Genomic DNA, 21108 nt, shown 5'->3' with positions numbered 1-21108 from the left:
ATTATTGCTTCTATAAATTTGAAAACCACATATTCAAATTATATAACGTTTATATTAAAAACATACTTTTAACTGTATACATATATTCGTTAAATACTATCACAACTTCAATTTATATCACTTGATGATGGTGATGTGAGTCACCAAACGATCCTACGCCAATCGCAAATATACATTCGAGACTGACGTAGGAGCAGAATATTTGCAAAACAAAGTTTTTTGTTGACTTAAATCTTAATGGAATTGTCACTTAAAATATAATATGTAACATTGTTGCTTAACTACTATAATTGCGCTAATTAGGTCACATAAATTGGCTGTATATGTCATCCTTTCAATATTTACATACAATTTAAGGCACTCCAGCAGCTCACACTTTTTCCAGGCGATAGTTGTATTTACGGCCAAACCAAGTGAGCCGTTTTTGAAACTAAAATAAATGTTCCCTGTATATGGCTCAAATCTTCAGTAATCTACGGTCTAGTTCTACTGCTTTATAAGCACAAACTATATAGCATCACTGTCTCTATATAGAATGGCAGTTTGAGTGAATTTCAAGTTTATAAAACAAACACAACAAAAAGGAACTTCTAATCTACAGGCTGACAAACATCACACTTTCGAAACCAACTGAGTACTGGCGTCTACGTCATCTAAGGGCTCCTTAACGTCATTTACACTAACCGTGCCAGTGTCATTGGCGTCAACGTGTTGAGGCAAAATGCCGGCGTTTGCGTCCTCAATCGCTTTCCTCAGCTCTTTGAGACCGACCACACCCACCAATTTGCCTAGATCAGAACAAGTTCATCAGTGTATCCTAATGAACTGTCAAGATTATTACCTATGGCAGTGACGTAGGCGTGGTTTACCCCCACCATGGAGAAAAGAGAGTGCACTTTGAGCAGTGAGGTCCTCTCAACCAGTTGGAAAGGGGCGGGGTCCACGTGACAAGCGGTGAAATCCACATGCATTCGCATTTCTTCTTCTTCCCATTTCTTTTGGTCTTCGGGACTCATGTCGCATACTCTTTCTTTAGGCTGTCACAAAAATTGCGCTTTAGAGTCTGTCATAACATTTAACTGTATAAATAATATTTACCAACTGGACTTTCTTCATTGTGGTAGGACTAGTAGGTACAATTTGCGGCATTTCCCCGGGACTGTCCAGTACTTGCTGACTGTCTTCTTTGTTAACGTCTTGGAGATTAGCGGATTTCCTGTAACAAGCAGGATTAGTTTAACCATATTAACACTGGTAAGATGGTTATATAAACCTGAAAATTGCTTCAAAAGCTGATCGAATTCGGCTCTCCGCTCCAGTTACCGTCGTGTAGGGCGTATTTCCAGGGCTTGTATTCATAAAGGGCGAGAACCCTTTCAGAGTAAACGAATTGGTTTTCTTCAGAATAGATTTACGCGGTTGCGTCCCAAAATTCGGGGTGTAAGTGTGCTGAAACAAGTCATTTGCAATTGAGTACCATATGTTATGTCTAAGAGTTACTTGATGCGGTTCCAGCTGGTTTTCGGACAGTTGTCTTTGCAGTGTATCAGGTGCAGGAGTGACCTGGAATCTGGATGGTCGTCTTTTCCTTTCTTCCATTTGACGTTTTTCTTCTTCTCTAGCTTTTTCTTCGGCTTCTTTCATTCGAATTGCGGCCACTTGAAGTCGTCTCTCTCTTCCAATATGTCGTTCTATTAACTGAAATTGCGTTTATTGGTCAACAGAACATTTCAAAGTCAGTCAATTAGTAGTGTCATAAAATTAGTAACTTTTGTGTTTGATGATTTGATTTAATAATAGATTAGTAAACGAACTTACTTGAATTAATTGCATTCGTTGTATACTCCCCAACAAAATCATACTGTCCGGCTTGTCAACCAAAGGAAAACTCTGTAACTTTCGATTTTCTTTCAGAACCTGCTTCAGTTCCTCATACGTCATACTGTGAAAGATGTACTTGACGTCACGCACCATAAAGTCCTCCACGTACACGTTGTACATGCCTGCTCAAAATTTCCTGATGAAGAGGTGTACGCAACCGAAACGTTCACTCACTTACCGCTACTGCTGGGTAGTAGATCCGGTAGATACGGCAGTTTTTTGATGAGAATAATACTATCGTACATGCTTGGGGCCAGTAAACTGGCTATGGCGTTTGAAATCAGCACGGCGATCATGATGGGGATGATATGGGTGATCTGACCGGTCATTTCGAATACGATGACCGATACGGATATTGTATGAGTGACTGATCCTGAGAAAGCTGCTGCGCCTACAGTGGCGTAGCCACCGGGGATGATCAGTGACGTATTGCCACCATATCTCATTCCTGAATTGTCAAACATATTAATTATTTTTTTCAAAGTTTGAATGTGTGTCACCATACCATAGGGAAACCACAGATGCATTAGTTCACCGACTATTCGTCCGATGGCAGCACCGATCTTGAAGACTGGTATAAAAGCCCCCGCGGGGACTGGGATAGTTGAGCATACTATAGACGCAAAAAACTAGAAAAATCCTCTATTACAACCCCAATAAGTTTCAAGAAGGTTGACTTACGGTGAAGATGATGTACAAGTTCAGACCTAGAATCACTCCAGTGTACTCGGTCTTCCAGTGTTTGATGATACTCTCTTCAATAGGAGTGTGATTCGCCTTGGTCCAGGTAAAGTTACTGAACAAAGCCAACACCTGGGTGTGCGTGGTTAGGTCCCCTTTATTTGTAAATAAAGTAAAGCATTCAACTGTATTAACTACCACTTACCAGCTATGAATTTTCCAGTACCCGGTGGGAAAGTCAACGTGGACACGACCAAGATGACGATGCCGGGATACAAGAACCGGCTGAAGAAAGTTTAACACTTTTCACTGCGTTTTTATAATCGGATGTGGCAAAAACCGAGTCTACTCACTTTTTCTGTAGAAAACTGTTGATGGTTTTGCTTTTGCGCATGAACATCACGTATTGCCGATGCATCCAGACGTAAAAGGCACCACCCAAACCGCAGAAGGCTCTAAAATAATTAGGAACTGATCAGACCTTTTGTAATTACTTTTCAAGGTACTAATGGAACAACTGTTTATTTTTAATAAACAATTTTGTGTTATTCGTAGAGGTACATACCCAATCAAAGCGAAAACAAAGAGTTCTTGTGGATCAAACGGAAACTCCATGTAAAAACTGGTTTTAAAGACGGCGGTGACAGTGTCAGCACTTTGAAACCAAACAGCCAACAATCGGAACATGGTTGCTCCGCAAACGGCAGCAAAAAAGCCCCTCCAGTAATTCCTGACCGCAAAATACGTTGTGGTTACTTCGATACTAAATAACACCCCTAGAAAGTCAAATAATTGGTAATGTATTACAAATAGCCATTCTACAAAGCTGGTTAATTAATTTATTTTAGCTTTACCTCCAACGGGGGCGGCAAAACAGCTAGCCACGCCCACAGCACAAGCCGCCGCCAACATTTCAGTCGTTCGGCTCTCATTTTCGTAAATACCCTGGAAACCGGTCACCAACTTGCTGAGTAAAGTGGCCACAATACTGGCGATGTGGACGAAAGGGCCTTCTTTACCTAAAGGCAATCCGCTACCTAAATATTGGAAATATCTTAGAAAACACGTTTCGGACCAAAATGGGTGAAGAATACCTAAAGTAGTGGTCAAACCGATTATTTTGGCCACCAACGTTTTGAAGGTAAGATACTCCTTTAAGGCCACCCCTCTGAGGATTGTTTTCATTTCGGGTATTCCCGAACCTAGTAAAACAATTTTAAGTATAAGAACGGAGTTTACTAAAGCTAGGATTATCAATTAATGCTTTTACAGCATACATTGCAATATTACATGCTAGTAATTTGATAAAAGGCTTAAAAAGAAAGTTAAAATGAGCCGGGTATAGTTTGACGTCACGGTGACGTAATTTGACAGTTGTCCATAATGTAATTTTTGTTCAATGACGTTACGTTTTTGTTCATTACATTGTGACGTCATGAGATGGCCGTGAAAACAAATATGGCCAGAGTGACTACCCTAATTTGACCAACTGTCAAGTTACGTCATAACCATTCACTCTAGACGCTTCATGAATGCGGCCAAAGACATTTCAATTTCATAACGTAGGTGGAAGTCTAAATAAGTTATGACGAGAATTACTTATTCCACAAATTTTCTTAAAAACATCTTATTGAGGCAGCTTTTTCTATTATTTACGCAGGATAACTTTCTAATCACGTTAATCACTATAAAATCCACATTAACATTTAACTTGAACATGACCTATAATCTACAATTTTAGTTCCTTTTTTTGACGTTTGGTTAAACTTCTGGTTAGACATACTCATGCATTCTGTCTCATTCAACTCACTATAAACTGAAGAGAGATAAGGCTCTTGTCCCTTTCTACGTTACATACATTTATCGTGTACCAAATAAGTTTCGTTTTTTCTCGTCCACCGCAAAACATTTTTGATGGACGAGTGTGACGATTACAACTCAAATTAGTATAGTACAACAAACTTACCTATAGATTGTGGCGCCACCAAATGAACAAACCCCGCACTAAACAAGATAAGGGTAAGAGGCAAAGAAATCCAAGCCGCATACTGCGCTGCTATGTGTTGAGTCAAATCATTATACAGCCACAATCTAGCTAATTTATTCACATACACATTATATTATTAGATAATTAATGCAGTTGATATATTACCAGCATTACACATGTATATTCCACTATCCATTATGAAACTTATCACAGCCATTATGATACCCAAAAGAGCCAGGAAGACCCAGTCTTCTCCTAGCCGGGCAAATGTATGCTTCCATAGGAAGGATATGGATTTTGCCAGTTTTCCTGTAAAAAAATTTAAATAATTATATCGATCAAACTTTGACAATAATTTATAACAACCGTAACAATGAAATTTCGTTTCTAATGAGGAAAACAGTCGGATTTGTAACGTATAGCACTTGAAAATGAATACTTTGTACATGATTTGAGATGTTCCACAATAATCACCATGAAGGCTAGTAATATACACAGAGGGAGATTTGCACTGGTACTGATCTTATGGATTAAACAAAGTTTATTAAACACTTTTTATCAAAATGTTGTTGTTTACCTAAAGGATTAAGTTCGTTCAGGTTAATACTTATTGGCTATGAGGTATTTTATGACTGGATCAGTCTGTGGTCTTTCTTATTAATACAAACGCGCATTACAGACCGTGTTAATGATTTAAATTAGTTCGACTTTCATTGGAAAACCACAACAGTCCGGATTTGGGATTTATTAATTAAGTCAGATTTCCACTCTAAACTGCCCAGAATTGGATTTAGCATATAAAACCGTACCTTGGTAGCCTCTGAGTTCCCTTTTCCTTGCTTTCTCCTCTTTGAGACGTCGTTTCTCTTGTGCTTTTAGTCCTTCAAGTTTTGCGAATTCACCAAGTTGCCGGCTATACCTGCCATACATCTGCAATAACAAATAATACACAATTAGGGAGAATACCTTTTTGGACTTCCATTAATGTACAGGGTGTTCCAGTAATGCCCAGCTCTCCTCATGAAACTTGAAATAACCTTTAGGGTATCTGAATTTTGATTCCTAAATAATATTTTTGTTTATACACATTGTATTTTTTGTAATCGAGTGACAAACCTGGGACAATAATTTTAGTTTATCCATAATTATTTAGGATTTTGTGGAAACCCAACCTTATGGAAGGAAATGGCGATTGAGACTAAATCTTTTAGACTAACCTTGTAAAATCTTAATATAATCGGGCTAGTGCCCGGTATCATTTAGATTTGTTTTTTGTGATAAGGTTATATTATGTTATTGGTCAGCTTCGTTTTTAGTATCACTTTGATATACTAATTCTGGATGGGAGATCACGTGATTACTCTTTCTTGGCAAATAACTAACTTCAGGAAATCAATTAATTTGAATTCAACCAACCTTATCACCATTTTTCATCGTGTAAACTGCATTTTTTACGTAATCGCACAATTCACGTAAATGTAACCGCATAACATGATTAATTGTAGTCAACATTCGATATTTGACTACTCAATATTTGCCTACGGTGGTCGATTTTAACATCTCACTAATCGATCGTCAAGATTTGTATTATTGAAACAATGGCGTGTTATTTGACTAGTTGATTATTTCGAGGGCGGTAAAAATAGTATAGATCAATTATTAGTAATTTTTAAGGCAAATATTTAAGGCGTTCATTAAGCAGGGTAAGATAAAAGAAGCGTGATGGTAAACGATGATCGCAGTTTGACGTTTTTTCTTATATTGGTCGCGTTATTAGTTTGTACTTATGGTTTTTTATATTGATGTTGACGGTGAAATGTCGAAGGATAAAAAGGAGCTGAAAAAGCTACAAAAGGTATTTAAAAAGTGGAATTATTTAAATTAACTAACTGTTTTAAATTTTTGTTCAAGTTCTTAAATGGTGTTCTACAATTTGACTCTACCTACAAACATCAGTACAATATTTCAGCAACAGTTTCTAAACCAGAATAAATTGTCTGTCTTTTAGAGAGATATCAAATTTATTCCATGAACTTTGACTAGTATATTAAACCATCACTCCAAGGCTAATACTTTTAATTTTTCTTAAGCTGACGTCTTATCGAAAATACTGAATCACAAAGCACGTGCCTTATAAAATATGGAGCATAGCGCGTCTACACCACTTCTAATTAAATTGCAATATTTGATAACCGTAATCCTGACCATAAAAAAACCATAAAAACTAAGCCGAAACAACGTTTTTGCACTTTATCCGTTCTAAATGGAGGTAAACAAGTTGTCCTTACTAATGTGCTCTGATACTCTTCCTCATCCTGGGGTGGAAATGGATAGAAAGCGGTTTGAGCGGGCCGGTGCGCGTTTTTCCGCTTCTTGGTCATAAACTTTTCGAAATCATCCCAGTCTTCCACTTCGTGCTCGTCCAGAAACCCTTCGGGGGATTTATCCTTGGTTTCTTCCATTTCACACTCGCAACATTTGAACTTCCAGCCGAAAATCGCACAGACACACTGATTTACTAGTGCGAATTTAGCGGAGACAAATTGGTTTAACTGAGACGAATGATGCCGGTAAATTGTGTCATTTTCTTATTAAAAGGCGAGTCAACCCTAAATTAAAGTCAACAAGACGCTGCTCAATTGGTTTAACCTTGCTTGAACCCTCGGTTAACATACTTTCTTTGATTTCCGTAAACCTAACCAGGAACTTCCTTGAGAAAGCTTTGCTATGATGAAAAGTTTATTCGTTGTGTTTCGTTAATATTACTCACTGAACTACTCTTAAAAGCAACCCCAACCCAACCAAATATCTGGTTATTCTTTTGGTTACTCAATTATTAAATTCTTGACAAATATTTTTGAATTCGTGGGTGGAACACGTTTCCAAACTTGCAATAATTATAACTTTGAAACCAACAAAACATTCACGCGTATTGTTCGAGCTTGGTGTTTAATTTATCAAAATAGTGATAGGTCTAATAATATAGTAAAAGTTCAGATATGAAATTCTTGGCAATGATTTACTTTACTTTAGACTTTCAGCTTGATTTTCTTAATACCTAGTGATGTAGTATTATAAAAGGTAGTTAAAATTACAATAGAATTAAAAATGGTTGATTCTAATCGTATACCTAATTTATCTTTATGCTTTAATTGCTATTTTTAAGCAGCTTTGTGATAATAAAGAATAGGAGTATAAACTTTATAAATACTTCAATTTGACTACTTCATTGTATGACTATTGATAAAGTTACTTCAAGTTCATTCCCCTACTGCAATATGGAAATGGCGTAAAGAATGATATAAAAAACTTATACAGGTGTGGTAAATCCAAAACCGACCATAGGAAAAATCGCGTAACGGACAGAGAAACGTAGATTATTGCATGCGCGGGACTAAGACAGAAAACGAAAAAAATATCAAGTAGGCCATATTTTCAGCGCGCTGTTGTCAAACGCCAAGTATCACTCAAATACCGTCGACAAAATAACTTAAAAGGCAACAGCGCGCTGAAAATATGGCCTACTTGATATTTTTTTCGTTTCCTGTCTTAGTCCCGCGCATGCAATAATGTACGTTTCTCTGTCCGTTACGCGGTTTTCCTATGGTCGGTTTTGGATTTACCACATCTGTTTATACTAGAATTTTAAATTTTTGAGATATTGGATCATTTTGAAAATTTTCTTTATTTACTGTGTAACACAGTAAGAATGGTATATTGAAAGGTTTTAACCTGAAAAACTGTCACGTGTCACGGTGTACTCTAAAGCAGAAAACCGTCACCTGACCAAGATCCAGCTTATAGGCTATGTTTATTTAGCATATACTTATAGATTTTTGGTCACTGTTGAGTGTTGAATGAGGCCTTGTGACGATCCCTCTGTGTATTTTGCACATGTCAAAAAATAGTCAAAACCGTTACTTGACCCTAATAAATACAGTTTAGGACTTGAAAATTGTCTGGACGTCAAATTAAAGCTGTCGAACTTCAAATTGAAAAAAATTAAGTTTTAGAATTATTAAAGCAGTCACGTGATCTCAAGCAGTCCAGTTTTGAACTTAAAAATATTGCAGTACGGCATATTTAAACTGTCAAAATTTAAGTTAAATAAAACTGTCACGTGACTTTAAAATACTGAATTTGCAACTGTCAAAGTTCAAATGTTAACAGGATAAACTCCGACTCAAGCTGTTAACAAATGATAATTAAAAACCTTCTCATTTGACAATGGGCAATTGATACATGAAGGCACCCGGTGAAATAATGGGCACCAGGTGTTTTCACGATCCCATATCCCTACCAAGGAATAGAAAAAGGAATAACAGGGTCCTAATTCTTGAACGCAGGGAGTAGAATTGCCAAGAGAAGTATTGATGAGAATATGACAGAACTGGTTGACAATGACAGGTTTTTGTCAAATTATGTATTTCTTTCTCTTAATAATTTCCTTCTCGGTCTGTGACGTTATTTAACAAGGGGTCACGTGACTACTGTTGTACAAACGTAACAAACCGGTGATCAACTGTCAAATGACGTCACAGAGCGCGTTCCGAATTTCCCAGTTAATTGCAGCCTGCTTGCTTAGGGCAATAACTTAAACGTATTGCATCGTTCATTCACTGTTACATAACAAAAAAAAAACGTGCATTGAACAAGAAAAATTCTTCATGCACGTGATATTATAGAAGTAAACGATTTGAATATCCTATAAACTGAAGAAATGAGAGTTAATCGCTGGTTGCATAACCCACGAACGCGTTTACGCCAACCTTCAAATCGGTTAGAGAACTTGAACTTTCTAAGTTGAACTTGAAACCCATTGTGAAATTGATTTTATAATATCGTAAGGCTTAAGTAATTAGCGTTAGTTATCTCGTGGATTAAAATGCTTGCAAGCATACACCACTCTCACTTTCCCACAAGTTAGCGTGCCCTAGCCGATTAAGGTTGAAGCAATTTTTCAATTAGGATTTTGATATGTGTAGGTATGATCCGTTGACCCAAAACAAGTAGGGACAAATTCGAATAAAATTTCCTGAATAATAACTAGATCTTAGTTGAAAAACAACTGTAGGTAGGAAAATATTTACCGCGGTATAGGTAACCAACACCTGTAGGTTATTTAAAGGAGACCATCTTGTTTTTTGTAATCGAATCTCAATTTAACTAATTGCCCAAACGTTAAAAAGTCAGCCTTGAATAATCACATTTTATGTCCCATAAAGCCATTTCGGACAGTATAATTTATGAAAAAGTGCTCTTTTGCGGTTACCGAAATCCGGGACTTAAAAAATTGTTTACAAATTTATTGCAACCGCATTAATAATCATATTCCTCAACCTATCATTAGCTTACATAACGCGAATGGGCTTCATAAAAGATTTTTGCGTTCCGGTCATTTTATAATAATTGATCAAATCAACTGTCTGCGATGATTATAGATGGAAATTTTGTTTGAATTTCCAGGCGGAAGCTTTTTTTTGTCATGCGACCACCTTAGGCAAATTGTTTAATGCTTCTGAAATACAAGTATGTTATTATAACTTACCAAGGTATTTTGGTATCCCAAGCCATATTTTTCGTTGTTTTTGCCCACTTCATGTCCATTAAGGCCGTCAATGTCGTGTATGGTCGTGCTCGCCATCCAGACCTACGGAATGGTCGGATTAGTCCAGGTCAAGTCACCAAATCTAAGAAATAAACTTAGTTATAACAACTTAGTTAACCAATTTAGTAACGAACCGTTCAAGGTTTCCGGTAAGTGTTAAACAATTTCACCCTGGAAATGTTATATGGGTGATCTTGAATGCGTACAATTCGTTACTGTCAAGTTTAAAGAAAAAAATCTATTGTCACGCTTATTTCTTATCGTTTGTCAGCATTTCTAGTGATTGTTGTGAAACAATAAATAGGCCTAAGGAAAAATGTTTAGGCACGCCTATATATTTTTAATGACCGCAAAAATGTAATGGGTTTTTTTCTGAAATTATTTTATGGTTATAATTCTTTGATTGTCCAAGTGGGATGTTGTAATACTGTTTTCTTGGTTCGTGAATTTATTTTTGTTTTAAATTGTTCAGAGTAATATTTATAGTTGTTAATAGTTGATTAATGAAACACTAAATATGTAACGAACTGAAATCTACTAATAAGTTTTGTCAGTCAATTTCATTTCAGAATAATTTTATTCCAAACATAATTTCTATAGAAACCGTGTAATCAATCTATACTTCGATTCTGTTATCGCTCCATAGAAATTATCCTAAAAATTAATTTAACTGAAAGTGAAAGAACCAGTCCTAAACGTTAAGACTTAATAAGTTAATATCCGAATAAATTTATTCTTAGGATAATTTCTATAGAAATGACGGAATTGACCAATAGGAGGGTCTGATTTCACGGTTTTCATAGATATCATCCTTTCTAAAGTTATTCTGAGCTGAAAGTACTGGGTCTTAGATTAATAGGTTACTTTGGGCTTTAGAGGGGGCTACTGTCAAATGCGGCAAATAAATTAAGAGAAACATTTCAACATTTTCATTTATAAACTTGTTGCTTTAATTTGTCATAATAAAGCACTGTAATTGATCTAAAAATATATTTAAAAGCGTGACGTCGGTTGCATTCCAACTCAGTTATGGTTTTCATAGAGCGAAAGTGATAGACCTTCACGTGACAACTACGACTTTACTTACCCTCATTCGAGTTGAATTTGACGTAAATTAACAAAACATTACATGGACCAAATGTCAAATTACGTGATCGTGACGTCAAAGTCGCTCTCTGCACGGGCACGCCCATGAAGCACGTTAAAACGAATTTGTGATTTGACTGTGATAAATCTTGTGCAAAATGTCATAGTCCAATTAAAACTAGTCTAGGGTGCTCTTAAATATATCGGTGTAATCGGCCCTTAATTATTGTATAAATTAACGTTTGTCAGATTCAAGACTCAGAGCTGTCTATTTATACTTCTCTTACCCACGTTTTTCGATCCAAAGGCGTTGTAATCTAAAAATCACATGACACCGTGATTACAAAATTACACGAATGTCACGTGACCTTTGGATAATGATGGTTTTGAATCCGAAATGACCAAATCGAATGAACACAGCTCCCTTTGTTTAACAATGACATTATTTGACAGTCGGTCACGTGATACCATTTCACAGCACATATTTTTATTACTTGGAAATGGAAGCAGAAGTTTGAATGTTTTTTTAATATCCATTTTACAAAGTTTGCGGCGACAAATTGCGCAAATATTTAATTTCTAACGTTTTCATGTCAAAAATTCATTATTTTTAATACTGGATGCGTTCTTGTATTGAGTGGTTGACTCAGGTCACGTGTTTTCAGTTAAATTACTGAACCCACGTGACATTTGCGACGTTGCCACTAGGCGAGTTAATGTCCACTCTTTTCGAAAAAAATATGTTTTCCATTTTGTAAAATTTTGTGATGTTTTTAAATTAAGTGCAAAACAGTAGCTTCCGACTGTATAGTAGGAAAGTTAAACAGGATCACTAAGAAAATTATACTTATCTTAGTTTAGATTTAAATTTTTTTTTTGAAATGAGTTGGTCACATGTTTTCACTCAACTGTCCCAACTAAAATTACTTAGTCACGTGATAAACGTGTTAGTGCTCGCTATGGAAACGCCTCACTCAATTTGTGATTGGTCAAGAAAAGCTGATAGCTTCAAATCACAAACTACCCAGCACTTTCTATTTTTTTTTAATTAATTCTTAAATATACAGGATATTTCCACTGCTAAATGACTATAAAAATAGATTATTTATTTCCTAGAATAAAAACAATCACAGATTGCCACTAGAGAACATGTTGATTACCTTGTAACTGTGTCTAAAGTCACCAAAATGTCTCTAACACTACGTTTAAATGCTCTTTCTTCCTCAAATCAGTTACACTAAAATCAGAAACTCTCTTACACCGGTATCAAATCACATTAAAGTGCTGATATTCGGTATTTGCGATAGCAATACTTATAATGGGAGATGATAAATAAGTACATAAGTGCTTTACGGCATTGTATGTAAAGAACTTTATTGGATCTTTAAAAAGTGTGTTTGGAGATAAGGTCGATTGCAAAATTACTGAAATTCGGCTTAATTGCTAATAGAATTGGTGGTTTTTGGCATATATGATAGAAATGCAATAAAGTACTTACTTGAAAAAGTACTTAATAAACTTTCAAGTAAAAATGAGTTTGACAAGTTTGAAATAACCTGGATAAATGTAACATCATGTAATAAATAATCAAGATTAAGAAGACGATTAAATCACATGCACTGACGGTACTCATTAGTAATTCCTAGCGAGATTATTTACCTAAAAGATTTATTTCCGTGATTTCAAAAAAAGTGATTACACACGGTACGAAAACAAAACGCACAAAAATACTACTCCAGCTGATTGAGATCCCGGCCCAGACCAATCTAGTCACAATAAACTTGGAAACACTCCCGCACTGAATAGTGACCAGACTTGGTAAAATCAAATAAACAAAACACAATCGCTTGGCGCTCACCAACCAACAATCAATGACGGGTCGTCCGCCGCGCTCGCCAAGCTCGAGCCCCGCAGACTTTCGGTCAACATTAAAATAGAGAAGTCGCGATTGTTATGTCTTGGAGCGCTGCCAACAAATATTGTTTTCCCATACGATCCAGTTTCCAGATAACCTGTGTACCTATTATCGGGAACAGGTCGAGATTCCGCGATTATGTCGCATGTTTAATAGTTTTATTAGCGCCATTTTTTTTCGCAGCAGTTGATGGATTAAACAGGTTTTTCCTAGTGGACTACCTGTGTTGGTAAAGGGGGGCGTGTTACTTGATGCTAAGGTCGCCGTTATTTACATATGAAATTCACGTGCTTATTTGTTTATGATTGGAAATTAACACAAGTCGATGACGGCCTCGATAATCCGATAATTAGTGATTTTTTTAGGTCACAAGTTTATAGTGAACATGTGCTCTTATTTAAGCAGTTTTGGGCCTTCAAGTTACTTACAGAAACAGTGATGTCAGTAACTAACTTCTATATCAAATCACTTTTCAAAATTATAAGAGTAATAGTTGCAGTTGACTTTCAAGAGTAGTTTTGAGTCATTTAAAACAGGGTAAATTTAGTTGATGGTAGAGGATAGGTATACACATTTTGACTCAGTTTCTGCGGTTCATTCTAAAAGGAGAATATCAAGTAAATTTTGACACTAAATTGGTAACTGTCAAGTACATAGAGCTACAAAAATTACAAAACCTGTCTAAAGGCACTTATAGTTAATATACAGTTTTAAATCATATTAAATGCTTGTTTATAGGTCCATGAATAGAAATTGGACACTATTTTGAGCATGTTTCAATCTGTCATAAACTTGCAAACTATAAGAACAATTTTCTTCGTGAAGCAATAAAAACTTTCTTAAAACTAGTACAAAGTTAAAACTCACAATACATGTTTTAGAGCTCCCTGAATGGGATTTTTGACAGATGTGACGTAAAGCTGTTTTCTTTGGAGCTAGTTTCGTGTGTCAAAATGCTGTAAACTGTCAAATACCACTATGATGAAGCTATAAAAGTTTAAAAAACAGGATCTGGATTTCCTCTAATTTTAAATACTTACTTATGATGGCCATTTACTTGATTTTATTTAATTTTTGTAAAAATGTTTTACTGGTGGTGTCTAATAAGTTTTAACCAAAATTGTATGTAAGTATAGCAAAACCTTTTCAACACTTTAATAAACTAATATTTTCTGAACTAAACAAACAATTTCAGATTTTCTGTAAGACTGGAATGAGCTACTTATAAACAGATTTAACAAGTTTTTTTACTGGTTTTTACCACACTGTAGCAGTTTGCTAAACAAACATGATAATCACTCAAGTATCGACCTTCCCCATTTTCTTTTATTAAAAAAGTACACACAATCAGTGACATTCCCTTAATTCAAATTTCTCGTAAACAAACTAGAGTAATCGAGTTGATAATCACAATTTTTTTTTTCGGTTCAATGACCGTCAAAATTTACCTAAAATATGCATTAAAATAAGACTTACCAGGCAAAAAATACAGTTATTTTTCGCACGAATATATCACAACTCGAACCCAACAATCTTAGCAATTATCTGCTTTTGTACATATTAAAAATGATTCTATTATTCAAAAGATAAAAGCAATACACGCTTATCTTTCTGCGGGCTTCTTAACGGCAAATAACCCAGTTACCACCTTAAAATGTTTCTAGAAAGTTTTTCGATAATTTCGTTTACCATTCAACCCTTATTATCTGTAACGAGAAGTTAATAACGTTCTTAGTTCGTAATTGTAGGATATTGTTTGAATCACCACGTCATAAAATTCTATAGCGTTGCAAATTTCGCCTAGAACCTCGGTACCGCATGGCCGGCTAAAACTGCCAAAGTCCGCGGGTTCGTAAATCTATTATAAAGGGAACCTCATCGTCAAGACAGTACCCGTACGATCGGATTCCATGGTCGGTCGCACTAAAGTGGGTTCTAGGAAGTTCAAGTTGGTAGTATTGGCGAGGTTCAGGTTTTTCCAATCTTTTTCAGGAGGGGAACGGGGGTTTTTTAAGTTTGTTTCTTTGTTAAGTTTGTTGTAAAAAGTAGATAAGTTACATTTTTCGCATATACACGTATGGAAATTTCAAAATTAGAAACAGAGAGAAATAAAAATCTGTATGAGCTAGACAAAGATGACGACAAAGTACCAATCAGGATCCGTTCGTTTCGACGTTCCGCGGTGCGTGCCCTGGCCATTTTGACGTCACGATGACGTAATTTGACAGTTACCAAAATATTGGTTTATTCAATTATGTCATTGTGACGTCGAACACGCTCTATGGAGCGTCTTTTGATGTAGTAGTGATGTGACCAACTGTCTAATGTCAAATTTGGCAGACTGACACATGTCACGAACGAAACTTTGTTGCCATCTTTGTCTAACTCATTAATTTCTAATGGCTTCTCTCTTCTTACCACAGGTTTCCTATAAATAAGTTTTTATACTTGTACATCCTGTTTGATGCCATTTTAGTTTTTTTTCTATTTAAGAAGGTTTTTAAGTGTAAACAGCACAGCTTAAATAATTATATTTATGTGTAAAATTCCGTTATTTAATCTCAAGATAATTCAAAAACCTGATAATCTCTACTATCCAGCCGAATTTAGGTGCTAAATGAGGTACTTACTAAGTTTCCCTTTTTTGTCTTAATCTTAGTTTTCCGGAATAGTTTCTGTTTATTTAGATCAGGTTTTGTTTTTTGTATTTTTCATGGATTTAAACATAAAAATTTTCCTACTACTTACTAATTCTTAATTTAATACCCTCCTAAGGAATAATAAGCAATCATTGTCGCCCACCTGCTATCTAATCTATCTAGACAGTGTCGAATTCCTAAATCTCGTATTTTCATGTCACCGGTTTCACAGAACAATTAATCTGGAGTGTAGACTATAAATCACGCATTAATCGGCTGGATTTGCCAGATGTCAGTCAACTGGAAAGCCTTAAAAAATTTGCCACGATGCCATTTTATTCCCACAGTCTGAGATTTTTCCTTGAAGAAGCTTAATATTTATTTTATGATAACTTAGTTGGTTGGAAAAATGTGGTTTGAATTCATAGGAAACCAGTGGAAGGAAGAGAGAACCATTACAACTGACGGTGAAATGAAGTGGTCTTGTGACCAACTGTCGAATGACGTCACCTTCGTTTTGGCAAATGTCATTTATTACGAAGTTTGTTGCCACCTTTGTCTAACTCATTGACTTATAATGGTTCTCTCTTCTGTACACTGCTTTTCTGGATAATTTTGAAACTTCCTGTATATGCAGTGGATGAGCACCAATAACACCCTATAAATATTAAACTATAAAAACACATAAAAAAATAAGTTAAAGCAATTAGAGAAAACTAAAAGTCAAAGGTGTGTATGAATTACCATAACTTGAATATTCATACCTGACGGATCAATCTCACATTATGTTTTAACTTTTTTTGGAATACAAAATAAACTTGAAATGACCTACTTGAAAAAAATTATAAAAAAAAAACCACTGACCTGCTATCGTTATTGTTATAAGTCTACTGATCTGCTTTCGATTTCCCCTCTTCATCGTTTTGGATGACACAGAGAGGTTATCGCGTCTCCTTACAATAAACAAATTCCTATATTATACACAAGTATAACAAAGCGAAAGTCCAACAACAAGGCAATATCACTATTTTGCGAAAAAAACCGCCCTCAACTCCCTTTTGTGTACACTCGAAACACGTAACAATCGAGTCAGGGCCGAAAAAGTTCCAAATATTTAACCAAACGAATTTTTTTATGTCTTTACGACTCGGTGTGCAAATAAGCCCTCGCTTAGTAGTACCGTAACTTTATGGCTCCCTCAAACTTTGATCGTCACTTTTGCAAACACACTAAAAGTGATACACACCACAATGGTACCAGCTACTACTCCTAGTACGCCAAAATGAGCGGCAGGAGTAAGTACCTGAGCAGTACCCAAGTGTACGACTCTAAGCTCTACAGTACCGTCCAGGTACTACTAAACTATAGTATAGTGCGTTTACCAAAATTTTAACCAGAGTGTTTTTGTTGCCTAGTACTACAACAAGTCGCTGGAGGACCTGTACGAGACTTTGAGGGAGAGAAATCGGGCTAACAGGAAAAGTTTGAGGGAGATTGAGAAGGCGCGACGTAGGGAGTTTGATGCTTATCAAGGTTGGTAGGTTTAGGCCTGAATTATTAAGGGTTGTGTATGCCTATAATGCTATCAAAAATTCTCTTTTTTGGAGAAAATGTGCTCTTGCACAGTTGTCCACTAGCTTTTTATAAAAAAACGTGTTAAAAACGGAAATGTAACATGGAATCAAAATTGCCTCTCACTATTCTTAATTATAACAGCAAATCTCGTTAAGATGCCCGGGAGTTTCGTAGCAATTTCGACCTTACGTACATTGAATTTTGTAAAAATGATGAATCTTAGAACAGGAAAGTTTAATTAACTCACTAATACAGCCAGCGCTATTTATTTAACTCTATAGTTTCAGTTTCATCTAAACAAAACACAATACACTGGAAGTAAGGCCTATAATCGTCTAGAATTAAGCTTAATTACAATAGCAAATCATGGTAAATGAGTAATGAGTTGTATACCAATTTTGACCTTACCTCCAGTTTTATTGTTGTGTAAATCTCACCTTTTTCTTAACTAATCACAAACTACCCACTGTACTGATATTTACACATGACATTACTTTTTACTAAAACCGTATTAATTCAGGCCCAAATATGGTGATTGATGTTTCTTTTTAATTATTGAAAAACACTCAATACAGGGAAGGTCTATAGGGTTTTCGCAAAAATCTGGCGCAACACCTTCGGTTACTTTGGGGAAGAATGGCTTTTCTTAGCCGCTCTCGGTATTTTTGTAGCCATCATCAGTTACTCCATAGATCAAGGGTCTGCAATGTGTGGAAAGGGTGAGTTATCACACCTTTTTTGGCGCATTTCTACACCACATTTTCAGCTAGGACTATGCTGTTTACCGAGTTGTCCAGCAATTATTTTTCCAAATGGGTAGCTTGGGTGTGTCTTCCCGCCGTTCTGATACTTTACAACGTGGGTGTTACCTCGTTAATAGCCCCCAAAGCGGTAGGTAAGTCCACGTATTCAAACTACTAATCAATCATGCATTACCTAATAATCTTTTAGGTTCCGGAGTACCCCAAATCAAAACATGCCTGCGAGGAGTGTACTTGAAAGAGTTCCTCACCTTCAGGGTACTAATAGCAAAATGGATGGGCGTCATGGCAACTATAGGCAGCGGTGTGCCCTTAGGAAAGGAAGGTCCATTGATTCAAATGTCCAGTATTCTGGTGACTAAAATGTCAAACTTTGCGTCCAGCTTTAAGAGCGTTTACCTCAACGAGAATAAAAAACTCGAATTGATCGGGGCTGCTTACGCTGTGGGGGTGGCTTGTACTTTTAACGCCCCTATTGGAGGTACGCCACTGATGTTGTTTTCAGTACAGTTAACTTAAGCATTTACCATAATGTCAATGCTTAACAGTGTTGCAGATTATAAAAGTGACTCTTATAAAAACATTTCCTCATTTTTAGGGGTGCTTTTCAGTGTGGAAATTTCAACTGCCTACTTTGCCGTAAGAAACTATTGGAGGGGATTCTTTGCTGCCGTTTGGGGTGCCACAGTGTACCGGTATGATGTTTATTATTATACACAGTCACTCAGATTGACACATTACATTAAACTAACTTAAAGAACGTGACTTTTAGTTTGTTGTACGTTTGGATTGATGGGGTGGACACAATTAGGGTGGTTTTTCCAGCCAACTTTAGCAGCGAGTTTCCTTATGATCCGTTCGAGCTGATTTCCTTTGCAATTTTAGGGTATTATTTTACTGTCACTCCTTTTATACAAAACAGTTTTCCAAAATCAGTCAATTTACAGTGTGATTTGTGGTGTGGGTGGCTGTTTCTACATCAGCATCCTGCAAGTTTTCAAACGTTTCCTAAAAAACAGTAAAAGGATCCAGTGGCTCAACAAGTTCAAGTTAGACCAATTTTATGAATACGTGGTGATATTTTTTAAGCTAATTTAGGCAATTTGCAGTCGTTTCATTTACTCGTTTGCCGTGGTGATGATTATCTCCACGGTCACATGGCCTCCGGGAATTGGACAGTTTATGGCTTCTGATATCACTCCAAAAGATCAGGTGGTACAGCTTTTCAGTAACTTTACCTGGTCGCAAGGCAATCACACTGTAGTGCAACAGGATATTTTGAGGCATTGGACCACCAAACGGACTGGAATTTATACCAGTTTAGTTGTTTACCTCTTTTATCAAGTTAGTACAACTGGAGAATTGGTTGTTTAGTTATTTTTTGCTTTCTAAATTATTGTGAATTAGTTTTTAGCATCAATTTTAGCATCTACAATGCCGATTCCTTGTGGAGCGTTCATCCCTAATTTTAGGGCTGGAGCAGCTTTAGGTCGAATAGGGGGAGAGCTAATGGCCACGTGGTTTCCCACAGGTACAACCCTTTTTACCGTTAAAAATCTAAACACTAAGTTTAGTGTAGGAGTTAGGTACGGAGGTAAATTTACCAAGATCATGCCGGGGGCGTACGCTACTGTGGGGGCAGTGGCGTGGAGTGGAGCAGTCACCCACACCCTGTCTACTGCCGTGATAATGTTTGAAATGACGTCACAAATCAGCCACGTCATCCCCGTTCTCATTTCCAATCTAATCGCCAATGGGATAGCTAGATTTTTTACACCAAGTATTTATGACGTGGCTATCAAAGCTGGCAAGCTACCATATCTGCCCGATTTGCTTCCCAGCAGTAGCGGTAAAAATTAAAAAAAAAAACTTGTATATAGTTAAACTGAAATTTACTTACAACAGCAATCTATCAGATTTTTGTGGAAGACTTTATGATCAAAGACGTGAAGTTTGTTCATTTGGGAATGACATATGAGGAGCTGAAACTTGTCCTCAAAGCAGACAGACACATTAAAGTTTTTCCTTTAGTGGACAACCCTATGAATATGATTTTATTGGGAAGTGTGTCCAGGAAGGAGTTAATCGACGCCATTGAGCACCAAATCGGCTTGGCTCGGAGGCTGCAAATAATTGCTCTTCCTACAAAAGAACCGGAACAGGACACTCAGTCGCTCGTTAGCCAGCCATCAATTGACCAATCAGACAGTGTGCATCAGGAAGAGGTTTTTAATTATACTTTTAACAAATAAATCACTTTTTAATAATGTTATAAATACAGGAAACTGAACAGTTAAGGCAACGCATTTTTAACAAATACCGCTTAAGCAAATTTGGCATTTCTGGTGCAACGTATCGAAAAAAGGAGGCTTTGAAAGAAAAAGTAAGTATGAATCAAAAATGTCTGAACATGTATTAATAAACTAAACCTACAGTTGAAAGTAATCCGCATCTGCGACTTACCATACCAAGAGCAAAAAGAATGGGAACGCAAACAACTAAGCCAGGAAGTCGACTTTTCCTTGTGTCAAATCGACCCAGCACCATTCCAGTTGGTCGAAATGACGTCCCTCCTCAAAGTTCACTCCCTCTTCTCCATGATGAATCTCAATTCCGCCTACGTCACGGCTATGGGAAAACTGATAGGAGTGGTTGGAGCAAAAGATCTTCGCAAAGCTATAGAAGACGCTAATAACGGTTTGTTGCCCGTTGAAAAAGACGAAGAAAAGGCGGAAAGTTTACCTTTGTTGATGAAGAAAGGGTGACAAGCATTTTTTCTAATAAAAATGTTTGTTTTTGTTGTTTATTGTTTGATTATAAATGAAAACTAAAAGAATTTAATAAATTACTAATTAGACTTGTATGTATGGTTGCATATTTAAACACCCGCAACTCTAGTATATTCATTTGCAAGCATTTCTAATCGATCACGTGACTTCACTTTACCTTGACTGATAGTCAGTCATATGACCACT

At 36.4% G+C, this 21108-nt stretch overlaps 2 protein-coding genes across 20 annotated transcripts; one reads left to right on the top strand and one right to left on the bottom strand.

The window, feature by feature from the left end:
* Positions 1 to 32: 32 nt before the first annotated feature.
* On the bottom strand, positions 33 to 16681 carry ClC-a (chloride channel protein 2). Of its 12 annotated transcripts, XM_081974686.1 has the most exons (19): positions 12903 to 13444; positions 10098 to 10239; positions 5359 to 5479; positions 4715 to 4858; positions 4529 to 4657; positions 3657 to 3764; positions 3417 to 3599; positions 3128 to 3338; positions 2916 to 3017; positions 2768 to 2847; positions 2563 to 2717; positions 2387 to 2510; positions 2060 to 2329; positions 1819 to 2003; positions 1501 to 1698; positions 1274 to 1449; positions 1099 to 1216; positions 842 to 1037; positions 33 to 788 (listed from the first exon to the last, which is right to left on the bottom strand). In XM_081974686.1, the coding sequence occupies exons 2-19, from the start codon at positions 10191 to 10193 to the stop codon at positions 613 to 615; spliced, it is 2772 nt and encodes a 923-aa protein (XP_081830812.1). In that variant the 5' UTR covers positions 10194 to 10239; positions 12903 to 13444; the 3' UTR covers positions 33 to 612. The 12 variants fall into 12 exon arrangements, with proteins under 12 accessions (XP_081830812.1, XP_081830808.1, XP_081830807.1 ...); XM_081974682.1 differs by lacking the exon at positions 12903 to 13444 and adding an exon at positions 16662 to 16681 and having other exon boundaries at positions 1274 to 1698; XM_081974681.1 differs by lacking the exon at positions 12903 to 13444 and adding an exon at positions 14635 to 14973 and having other exon boundaries at positions 1274 to 1698.
* LOC145725806 (chloride channel protein 2-like) lies at positions 3561 to 20996 on the top strand. 8 transcript variants are annotated; one of them, XM_081974691.1, is made up of 14 exons: positions 3561 to 3703; positions 17213 to 17330; positions 17961 to 18091; positions 18139 to 18267; positions 18324 to 18614; positions 18732 to 18828; positions 18906 to 19019; positions 19081 to 19182; positions 19243 to 19477; positions 19541 to 19664; positions 19713 to 19982; positions 20039 to 20358; positions 20415 to 20516; positions 20569 to 20996. In XM_081974691.1, exons 3-14 carry the CDS (start codon positions 18079 to 18081, stop codon positions 20896 to 20898), a joined length of 2127 nt encoding a protein of 708 aa, XP_081830817.1. In that variant the 5' UTR covers positions 3561 to 3703; positions 17213 to 17330; positions 17961 to 18078; the 3' UTR covers positions 20899 to 20996. The 8 variants fall into 8 exon arrangements, with proteins under 8 accessions (XP_081830817.1, XP_081830816.1, XP_081830814.1 ...); XM_081974690.1 differs by having other exon boundaries at positions 17948 to 18091; positions 18143 to 18267; XM_081974688.1 differs by lacking the exon at positions 3561 to 3703 and adding an exon at positions 6264 to 6404 and having other exon boundaries at positions 17948 to 18091.
* The last annotated feature ends 112 nt before the right edge of the window (positions 20997 to 21108 follow it).

This window comes from Ips typographus, linkage group LG3, assembly GCF_016097725.1.
Source record: "Ips typographus isolate SLU linkage group LG3, UJ_Ityp_2.0, whole genome shotgun sequence".
Lineage (NCBI taxonomy): Eukaryota > Metazoa > Arthropoda > Insecta > Coleoptera > Curculionidae > Ips > Ips typographus.
The sequence above is the reverse complement of the archived record's forward strand: the minus strand, read 5'-3'. Positions and strand labels throughout refer to the sequence as shown.

What these genes read in the sequence shown, in the direction of transcription:
- LOC145725806 (XM_081974688.1), top strand. Translation starts at nt 6,336, where the DNA reads ATGGTTTTTTATATTGATGTTGACGGTGAAATGTCGAAGGATAAAAAG. An exon ending in TTGTTTACCTCTTTTATCAA is followed by an intron (nt 19,478 to 19,540) that starts GTTAGTACAACT and finishes ATTGTGAATTAG; the next exon opens with TTTTTAGCATCAATTTTAGC. An exon ending in TTTGCTTCCCAGCAGTAGCG is followed by an intron (nt 19,983 to 20,038) that starts GTAAAAATTAAA and finishes TACTTACAACAG; the next exon opens with CAATCTATCAGATTTTTGTG.
- ClC-a (XM_081974676.1), bottom strand. Translation starts at nt 7,011, where the DNA reads ATGGAAGAAACCAAGGATAAATCCCCCGAAGGGTTTCTGGACGAGCAC. An exon ending in AACGAATGCAATTAATTCAA is followed by an intron (nt 1,699 to 1,818) that starts GTAAGTTCGTTT and finishes ACGCAATTTCAG; the next exon opens with TTAATAGAACGACATATTGG. An exon ending in GCTTTTGAAGCAATTTTCAG is followed by an intron (nt 1,217 to 1,273) that starts GTTTATATAACC and finishes TGCTTGTTACAG; the next exon opens with GAAATCCGCTAATCTCCAAG.